At 39.3% G+C, this 11,062-nt stretch overlaps 1 protein-coding gene across 1 annotated transcript in view; it reads left to right on the top strand.

The window, feature by feature from the left end:
* Positions 1-228: 228 nt before the first annotated feature.
* Positions 229-11,062, top strand: part of SLC28A3 (solute carrier family 28 member 3) — a gene marked incomplete at both ends in the record, with an annotated part of 42,888 nt that continues 32,054 nt past the window's right edge. The window contains 3 exons of the mRNA XM_084305569.1: positions 229-285; positions 6,355-6,504; positions 7,337-7,438. Of these exons, the coding sequence (XP_084161695.1) occupies positions 229-285; positions 6,355-6,504; positions 7,337-7,438 (309 nt within the window). The remainder of the gene's footprint in view (positions 286-6,354; positions 6,505-7,336; positions 7,439-11,062) is intronic.

The raw sequence follows: 11,062 nt of genomic DNA, 5'->3' as shown, positions 1-11,062 counted from the left end.
CCTTCTGATCCCAAGAAACTTTGAATTGAGTTTCTCACACAGGTCAGAAGGGGCAGTCCAAGGGAGTGAGAAGGTGGAGCTAGCAACCTGAGAGTCCCTCCAGTCAACCAGGCTTCGAGTGGCAGTCAGACACCTCGTGGATGGATTAACCGGATGGTGGCTCATGTTGCCCTGTGCCACAAGTAGCTTTCAGCACACACCTTGAATTCTCCTGTCCATGCTAGGCACATGGAGCTGAAGGAGACCACCCGTGATCACACAGGAGTGCGCAATTTGGCCTTCCAGGTAAGCGTGGTTTCTTTTGCTTTGTGGGGAAGAGAAAAGACTTAAAAACAATGAACAAGGCTTACCTCAGTCCCTAAACAAAGAAAGCGCAATTTCTGCTGTCTGCAGATAGTTTACAACACCTTATATGCTTTGTGCTGATATCCTGCCAAAGTACAATGTTCTTATACAAAAAGCCACAACTGACACATTCAGGAATAAGCTCATCTCACTCCCTTCATCTGCTATCTGGAATACTGATATCTCTGAAAAGTGTCTCACTCCCTTCATCTGCTATCTGGTATACTGGTATCTCTGAATAGTCTCCTGTCTCAGTAATATTTGGTAAGCTGACAGATCTCACAACTACACATCCTGTTTTCCTACCTGTTGTATCAATTGCTGCTTTTTCATGAGGATACTGTTGAAGTTCTGTTGAAGACGAGATCAAAAATTATGCTGCAGACATACATCTCATCAAAGCAATATGTATTAATAACATGAAAACAACAACAACAACAACAAACATACAATCAGAGTAGGGCATATCTTCTTTCTTCCACACATAAAATAAGTATAACTGCATGTTCTGCTCTGGAGAAGAACACAGAGAGGAGGTAAGGAGTCAACACAGAAGGTTCTTCATATTAAGTGCATGAGGGAATGTTAATGAATATTTTAAAAATGCAGATTTCAAAAGCTGAAGCACCAAAAACCAACCAAACAAACAAAAACCTATTAACCAGTCAGTTATCGTTTCTCAGTGCTATTGGCACCCCTGCATTTTCAAAGGAATCAGAGTAGGAATAAACAACATAAATCCACAGCCAAGCCAGTTTGCGGTGCTTTGTTAGTGAAAGTAGGGTGGGCAGGGGAAGGCCTGGTGCTCTGATGCATGCTCCAGTGGTAATGTATCCCTTAATGTCATCCTGCAGCCTTCAATCCTTATGCTGTCACAGAGCTCAGCTAACAGGAAGGACAGCACGTAGTGGGTATGAATATCAGTCAACGCTATTCAAATAATACAGAAAAATGTTTGCAGAAGCTAAGCGTGCAGAATATTTTGTAACGCCAATAAATATACAAGCGCTCTGTCCTAATAATTAAATATTCATTGGGCTATAAAGACACACATACAAGAGACTGATTTGATAATCTGCCAGCTGGGGAATATTTGCGGAATGTAAAGGAGCTAGGGTCAAGTCCCTACTCCAGTCAATAGTTAATAATTCACGCTAAGTGGGACAGCTTCAAGAGGAGACAGAGTGATAACTCTCTTAAAACACGATAGCCCAGTGGTTAGGGCATTCTCCTGGGTAATCACAGTGCCCTCACTGCATCTCTGATTCAGAGCAGGTATCCAAGCAATATGAACTTGTGTCTCTTTCAGTCCAAATGATTGAGTTAAGTGAGAACTTCATCCTGGCTTTGCTTGCACAAGAAACAGGTGCTTAGGTCAGCTTCCAAAATCTGTGCATACAGAGTCACAGAGGAAAGAAGCATCCCCTCTAGCTGCAGAAGCTCAGTTCCAAATGCTGTTGAATAGCCCAAACTGGAAAATATCTAATTTCTCAGCAGTCTCTGTGGAGTACAGAACTGTGACTTGTTAATTCCCTGCCTTGGACAGCTGCTTCACCTGGGCAATGTGCAGAGACCTCAGTAGTTCCTTGCCCACTTGCAGCAGAGGTTTGCAAGAGCATGGACATACCATCTGATTTAAGTAATCTAAATGTAAAATTACTGAGACTAGTCATTAATGAAATCTGTGACTTGAATCAGGTTTTCTGGTTATTTTTTATTTTTTTCTTGGAATATTAGAAGAAGTTAACGTTTACATTTATGCTATTTCTGACTCAGCATATAAATCACTCTCTCGGCAATGTAAGCACAGAAGAAAATAGGTAAGTTTCTGCATAAAGAAAAACAAAAGCAAGCAAACAAACAAAGAAAAACCACTTCATGGTAGAAGCCACTGTGTAGAAGAAACACATCTATTTTTTTCCTATTTTCTTGTATTTGATTTTTTCTTTGACAAGCAGTACTTTTCTTCCTCTGTGATATGGTATTTTCTAGTATATATCTAGTACACTATCTTCAAAACCAAAAAGTGTTCTCAAATTCATTTAAGCCATTTTTAAGTACCAATGGGGGATTGCACTCCAAAAGTACCTTCAGATGTACCTGAGCTGTTTAATGATTAACTTGAAAAGTGACAGAAAAAATCAGGGACAAAGTAAACCCCAGTTAGGTAGTTTGTTTTATAAAGTAAATATGTTAAGAAAACAGCTCTTGATGTTATTACAAAGCAGTTAAATACTAACAAGTGCTGTTGAATGGATTATATCTGAGCTTTATTATGCCAAGAATGATTGGCCTTTTGCCTGATGATGTACAGGGACTCTTAATGGAATGAAGAGGTCGTTAACATAAAGTAACGTGTCTTTCAACTAGTCATGCAAATGTTTAAAGGGGATAACTATTTGAGCTCTTTTAAATTTTACATTGGCTATTGATATTTAAACATAAATCCTTTAATGTTATTATTGAATTTCCACTACATTATAGGAGTGTAAAATTTTTTCAACCAAATTATAGTATACTTTAAAAATCAGTTATCCAATGTTAACCTTCAGAGATGCATCCATGTAGTGTAAAGTTCTACTAATGCCATCAATTACATTTATTGTAATGCTTGATCCTGCAAAATATCAGCTAATACTTGGGAGACTCAGAAGCAACTTTCTTTTCTCATTCAAGTGAAAAAGTAAGTTGTGTTTTTGCAGTAGAGAACTAATTTTCTGTATTCCAAGATAGTTGTGTAGACATAATAAGGAGAAATGCTAACTAGATAAGTGGACAGTAGAAGGCTTCACTCTTCCAAAATAAAGTGGAAGCTTGAGAAAAAGAGGATGAGCAGTGTGGGAACAGTAAAACAAAGACCACAGGTTCTCAGAACATAAGAAAGGGAAAAAAATAAAGGGTGGGGGGGGGGGAGGGGAGGGGAGGGAGAAATTAAAGGGTTGAAAAAAAAATAAATAAACATATATGCGTCAAGTAGCTTGTGAACCTGTAGTACTCAGCCAATGAGGAAACAGGGGAGGTGATCAGGTGTTGGGTAATAGGGAATAAAAGGTTATGATTTATTTATTATAATGTACTCCTAATTGACAGGACACCCATCCATTGTAATCGTGAATAAAATAGCTTCACAGAAGATCCTGTCTGAAGAAAATTATTTGACATTTTTCTCACATTCACAACGTGTAATGGTCTCAAAGGAAAACAGACAGCAAATCCCAAATGTACAGCTGCACTGTATCTCTCACTGATTTTAGGGCTCAGTTACTAGCTGCCATTTGGGTGCATTACAATGTGTAAGTTTCTTGTATTGATTTTAAGACACATAACTCTATCCACACCATCAGTCTGCCCAAACACTTCAAGGCAATGTACCCAGGACAAAACCCCAATGCAAACATTAGGCCTACATGGAAAAGTTACCTGCTTTGGATGCAAACTCATAGCTAGAATAAACACCTTGCTGCATTGTTTAAACCATCAGATTCAGGTTTTTAATTGTTTTGTTCCCTTAAATATGTCATGCAATTTAAGGAACCTGAATCATCAGCAGATACATTATCCTCATAGTCTCATCATTATCCGGAAGACATTCCATGCTAAGTGTGTACACGTCGATGTAATATATTGTGTCTATATCTACAATAATGTCATAATGTACATAGATGCTACAGTATCTCTTGCTTCCAATCTGATTCAGTTAACTTCTCTCTGAGGGTGCTGGCTGGAGGTTCACTGCAGCTTCCCACTGGATTTCCTGCTCACAAATCCAGCTACACTGACAGTAATGCTAACACTCAGATGTTAGCATTTTCCTAGCTTGTGTTCAGCTTCCATTTAAGATGCAATGGTTTTACTTATTTAATTCTGATGATTCAGATATCTGCTAATAATGACATTAAACAAGAAGTCACACAACCGTCAAGGGATGAAAAGAGATGGCTCATAAAGGAGTGGTAATCGGAAGCGGTACCAAAAAAAATGCCCTGACTCAGGGAGGAACTGGGAGTTAGAAAATAAACTAAATACAATGCAAAGGGCAGATAACAGGTAGTAAATATTTATTGTTCACTAGCCTCTGACTGACAGTGTTATGATGCATTAAGCAGTTAGAACCAGTTTTTGTAGCCTAGCACACCATGCTGTTAAGGTGCTTACCTGAGGAAGGATCTCAGATATAACTCTGCCTTTTATGCATGCTGCATAAGGTGCTGCCCTAACAAATGCAGCTTTAATACTCCATTCCATTCAAACAATATATCTATAAAAATGACGTTTATTTCTTGTAGCATTTATCAGCATTCTCCACAGTATCCTAGATACTTAAGTCTGGTTGCCTAACAAAGAGTATATGCGCTGTGAAGAATTTCCTATTTTATGGGCATCACTGTTACAATTTGCCTTGAAAATTATGAAGACATTGCACTATATAACACCATCAGACACAGGCAGGAAACTATGTGGTCCTTTCTCCCATTTTCCAAATTTGCTTTCCAAAAAAAAAAAAAAGTGTTTTCATACTAAGACATACCACTCTGTCTCTTGTAAGAAATAGTAAAAGCCAATCATACCTCTACGTTTTTTTGTATTCAGGCTATGTAAATATTTTTAAGATTCTTGTCTGTGTCAGCCTCTGTGTTCCTGCTTGCCATCAACAGATGTTTTGAATGCCACAACTACAGGGGTCATGTACACTTTGTTATCTTCACTCTTTCAGTTATTCTGAATGTTGCTTTCTGGTCCTCATACACTTACTTGTTCTGTTTCTTTTGTACAGCCAGCTTATGCCAGTCTATCATTAAAACTTTTTTATCCTGCATTTCAAATACCATCCAACTGTCCTACTGGTAGAAGACAGACAACTTAAGCTTTTAAAGAAAACTCTAACATACTTAGGGGTCGGTGAGCCTAATTTACAGTCCATTTCAAAATGTTTCATGAAAATTTAGGCAGCTGAATTTAAATCTGGCACTACACATTTTTTATTTTATCTTTTATTTATCTTATCTCCTGTCTTTGTGATTTGTTTAACCTCACTTTAAGGCAAGGATAATGCCTTATTCATCATTCTGGGACAACACTTGATCCTGCATGCTGAATTTCACAATCTGACAGAAAATTATGAAAACTATGATTACGGATCAAAAATTTTCCCTTTTATTTCAGTATTTAACATTCATTAAAGCTTCTTCAGAATGATGACACTGGTTAATCAGACAGTAGATGTTGGAACACCTCAGATTAATGGTCTTAAGATGCATTGGATATTAAAAGAATAAAAAAGTTTTGAACTATAAATCATGTGACTTCATTTCAATTGACTTAAAGCAATCCACAAAATCCACCTAATCCAACATGCTACATTAAAATGTTTGCTTTTGAAGCATCTGTTTTTCACTGAGTTACTTAAACACAATGTTTCTAGTCTCCAGAGCTGAGGCAATGATCCCCTCTTAAATGTAAAACAGTTAAAGCATCTGTTTGGATTCTCTGACATCCAATTTGTTTAAATCACTACCTGGAAGGGGTGGGAAACAATCTACTCTTGAGTGGATGCTGTTGTTAAAAGTGCAACCAAAAGCAAGTACTAGAAGTACCCTCTATAAAACCAATTATCTTTCAAAACCCCAGGAGGAGATAGGAGGGAAGCTCAAAGAATGTAGTTATTCAAAAAGACTGGTCAAGTAAACAGCTTGTCTACAGGGAAGCAAACAGACATTGAAGGAGCGCAAGTACAAGATGCCTTTGCCATTTAATCAAATATTTTGCAAGGAGGAAACTCTAATCAGTAAAGTACAACAGAATGTGCTAGTTGTATAACACTGTTCATATATGCCAACATTCAAAGTAAATGGATCAAGTCAGTAACCTTTTCAGCATAGCCTGGAGGGAAGAGGGTCTGCCCATCTAACTTGTTCTAATTTGTTTTTAACTTCCTTCTTCCTTACGTCAATGCAGATTGGCTAAGTTCAGAATTGACTTGGCATGTTCCTGGATCTGTGGTCATAACAGGCCACTGGAGATGTGGCCTGTGGCCATGAATACAAAGGTCGGGAGCACCTCTTACAAACACAGGCTGAGAGAGTTGGGGTCATTCTGTCTGGAGAAGAAAAGGCTCCAGGAACACCTGGAGATCTTCTAGTACCTCAAAGAGGCCTTCCAGTACTTAAAAGGGGCCTGCAGGAAAGCTGGGGAGGGACTCTTTGTCAGAGAGCACAGTGTCAGGACAAGGAATAGTGGTTTTAAACTTTTAAAAAAAAAAAAAAAAAAAAAAAAAAGGTAGATTTAGATTAGATATTGGGAAGAAGTTCTTTACTCTGGGGCTGGTGAGGAACAGGTTGCCCAGGGAAGCTCTGGATGCCCCATCCCTGGAGGTATAGCCTGGTCTGGTGGGAGGTGTCCCCTGCCCATGTGCCCATGGTAGGGGGATGGAACTGGGTGATCTTTAAGGTCCCTTCCAACACAAACCATTCTGTGATCTTATAAAAGGCATACCACAGAGAACTTATGTAGTAAATCTAACTGCTGTCTATAAAGACACTCTGAGAGTTTATTTCAGAAGCAATAGAAGTACATGTTGAAACAATGCATTTACTACATATGCATTAATAGATGGCATTGTCTTGAACAAAGGTACTAACATCAGGGGGAGGCCCAAATAGGCCATTTTAGAATTGGTGGGAAGAAGGGACACATCTTTGTAAGCCTTCTAAACCACTCCTAGGGCAAAGGGCAGCACTGCCAGAAGATGTTAGTTTCAATCAAGAAAACAGCAGATTCACATTAGCCAAGCTCCACCCATGACCAAAAAAGCTTTATGCAGCAGTGCAAGGACTTGAACACATTCGTTTTGCACACTGAGTTTTGGGCTCTTCTGTAAGACTAAAGTAAAACACAGAAATGCAAGCATCAGAATAAATCAGTTCTCACTCTACACAGGAAAGGCTTTCAGCTTTTGATGTGAACTGATATAATTTCTGCTCTTGTATCTCAGAATAACACTGAAGACATGGACATTATCCATCAGGACAGTATTGGCGACAGTTCACAGAGAATTAAGAATTCACAAAATGACAAAACTGTACTTAATAATAAGGTATGTTTTTTAATTTTTTCTTCTTTTTCCTTTGGGAGGTAAAATAAATACAGGTATTAAAATAACCTTATGTAAATTCATAAACCACAAATTCAATGTGAGTTGCTGTGATAGCACATCCAATACAGATATTTTAACAAAACATAAATTTGATTTAAAATTCATAAACTTGAAGGGAAGCCAGTTCTGTTCTCAGAAATAAATTAACAACAGATATACAAACAAAACAGAAAATTGATAAGGATACGTAGGATCCAGGAAAAAAAAAATAAAATGTTTTCTAATGCCAAAATGGCTTCGTGCAAGATATAAAACAGGCATCAGAAATGGTAGTCAGAGGGAATACTGGAGACAAGATGTTGAACTATAAGTATTTTCTCCTGTGATGTTGGAAAGAGTCTACCTGGAAACACTGTTTTTAGTGATACTGTCTTTCAGTTATACAGGGTGTCATAGATATTGTTAAATACCTACTCATCCAAAATAAGGGAGATTTCAGAAAAAGGGGAAATATCAAAAAAAAAAACTCAAGCTAGAGGCAACAGCTCTGACTTGTGATAGACCAAAGAAAATAAACCAACCAACCAAACAAAAAGATGAGAATACAATACAAATGACTTCAAAAACATGTTTATTTTGACTTCTTTTAACAGTAGTTTTGTCTAAGCCCACATTGTATGTGGGCCACACTATAAAGGCTGGAGTAACGTTTAAAAAAAAAAAAAAAAACAACATAGAACAGGTATTTTTTTCTAGTGTCATATACTAATATTTCCACATCCACACTTTCCACTGAAAAGGTTCAGCTGAAAACATTCAGCCAGTATTTTGTACAGATATACTACAGATACACTTATCCTCACTGACGTTCTCAGACACACCATGCCTTGAGGCAGAAGACTTTATCTGGGGACTCTGAAGCAGACTGACTTTGCTATACCCTGGTGGTTGAAGTCTATATCCTCCATACAGCGCTTTGGTGACTCATCAAGGACCAAAACCTCCCCAGGAGCCAGTTCTGGCTTTATGTTTGGCCAAAGAAAAAGAGAGAAAATGGTTTGGATCCATTCTCCTTTTCCCTCGTGCAACTGCATGGAGTTAGATACAAAGTGGTTTGATTTCAAATTTTCTAAACACTTTGATTTTTTTGAAATTTCTTTGATTTCAGATTTTCTTTACTCTTTTTAACGTAGACTTAAGAAATAATTTGTGACAGTAAAGTAATAACATAATAATATTCTAGACCAATCTAAATACCTTGTAAACAACATGAAAAGATATGTACTGATGCTTTTTACAATGAAACAAAATTTAAAAATAGTGAATCAATAGTAGAAAAAAATAGGTGACATTCTCAAGACCAATATTCTTTCCCAGCTTTCATCACCCGGAAACTTTATGGCATCCGTGTATTTCACAGAGTCAGGGTGCTGGTAATAGGTGATCCTCCTTCCCTGGGAAGGACAACACATCATGGGGAAAAGGGACAAGGGAGCCTGGTCTGGATAACACAAAACAGGTGGGTTGGTGATGGTGGTAGAGATGGAGGAGGGATGTGTGATCAGCATCATGCTACAGCTTGGAGAGAGGACAAGGTGCCATGGGGAGTGCAGTCGTCTGCAAAACTGGATGCACAGCTCCTCAACCAAAAGGACAACTAACTCCTGATCTATAATACAGGCCTGAGCTTTTTCTATCTACAAAATCAAAAATATGTGATAAGCATTGGCATAACTTGAAGCCCAGGGAAAAAATCAATCAATCAATACCCTTTTCACTCACTGCATCTCAGGTGAGAAGTCCATCTTCTATAGCTACCAGGAGGAGTGCTCCCAACTACCAAAATAATAGCAATTCAGCAGGCAGCAACATCTGTATTTTCAGATTTGCTCTATTTCATAGTTGATACCAAAGAGAGAAAGAAATTAATGTAACATGGAGTGAAGCTCCATGAGTCCCACCCATCCTGCCCTGGAAATTTCAGTTAAGAGGACTGAGAGATTCCTATCTGTGTTTCAGTGGGATTTGTTGTAAGGGAATGAATAGCAATTTCAACGTACATACTCCTACATACCATTTAAATTAGAGGCCATGCATCTGTCCTTTGTCTCTTGCCTCTGAGCTGTTTTGTTTCAGGTTTCTTGCTAGAAACAGTGGGCTTGCCAGGACTGTAAGTGGAGGCCTCAGCTTGGGCAGAAAAGCCAGGCCAAAGGCAGGGTCATGCTCCACGGCATGCTCTGGTATAGAAAAAACAGCCTGGGGAACAGGGCTGGCATAAATAATTGTGACATAGGAAAGGTAAATTCCCACTTCGCCTTCCACTGCAGCAAGCTGCACTGGTTTTTTTCCTCCCTAGAGGTTAGCACATCACCCAGCATGGAAGGAAAGCACTGCTTGCTTTTGTGGCAGTCTCCAGCATGGAGCACGACTGGTCATGCTGCTCCAACTGGGTGTTAAAACCAGAAAGCAGGACAGCAGCAAGGCACACAACAGTGGAGTTGCTGTGCTGCCTTCAGTTGCCAAAGAGCCCCATGGCTCATCAGCCCCTGGGTCCCCGTCGACCACAGGCCCTGCCACAGAGCCTGCACATGGCATGAGCACTGAGGTACACACGGGTGGGACAGGCACGATTGGGCCTCTGAGCAGGATAGTGCCACTGCCCAGCAGTGTCAGGGGAACCATGTGGCTTCCATATGCCATGAGGATGGCCACCAAGCATGACAGAGAGAGCCTGATGCTTGGTGCAGCATTGGAACAAAATTCACAGTGGTTTTGGCAGAGAAATGAGAACTACCCAGAAGATGTAAGTGTTCAGAATGAGAGATTAAGAGAAGAATTTTGTGGTATTCCTGATAAGAAACTGCCACGTTAGACTACAAATATATACTTCAAGGTAAGATTAGTAACCTAAAGTTACTAATTAAGGATAGGAAGAAAAATGGGTGTTTTCCTACAAAGGGAGAACCAGGTACAAAACAGCAATACATTTTGGAATTTGCTAGTATGTAGTGAAATAAGCTTTTGGGCAAAGGCAAGGTATCAGTACAAGTGCCTGTTTTTGAAAGCCATGTGAATCCAGATTGCCACAAACACCCTGCTTGCCTGCCCATGGGCCTGGAGACAGCAGGCCCCCAGCATCCCAGGCCTTGCCAGGACACAGAGGCCCAGTCTGCCCTGCATGCAAAAGCTGTGGAGACATACCTCCCCCTCCCCCCCCCCCCACCTCCAACCTGCCCCATGCACAGCATAGCCAGCGGAAAGCAAAATGTGCAAGTTTTAATGAATTTGTAGCTGAGATCACACTGTGCTTGTTCAAAATATGGATGTATTAGGAGACAGACTTATGTGGAGCAAAAAGATATATCTCTGATGAGAATGTGCTGTCAGGACAAATTTCAAATTTCTGTTGCTTTTTTAAGAAGTAAATTAATTGACTTAGCTAATTGTTTAAAATACAACCCCCCTAAAATTTAACCATTCTCCATAAATAAAATTTCCATTCAACCATATTAAGGTTTGGCAAACAGAGAAGCAACAAAACCAGGCAGCCACTAATATGAAATATTGAGCGATCTCAGCACTTGAGGGTGACAGAGCACTAGCACAGGTTGTCCAGAGAAGTTG

The sequence above is a fragment of the Netta rufina genome (assembly GCF_964035555.1).
Source record: "Netta rufina genome assembly, chromosome: Z".
In the NCBI taxonomy this organism is placed as follows: Eukaryota; Metazoa; Chordata; class Aves; order Anseriformes; family Anatidae; genus Netta; species Netta rufina.
This window is presented reverse-complemented; position numbering and strand designations above follow the sequence as displayed.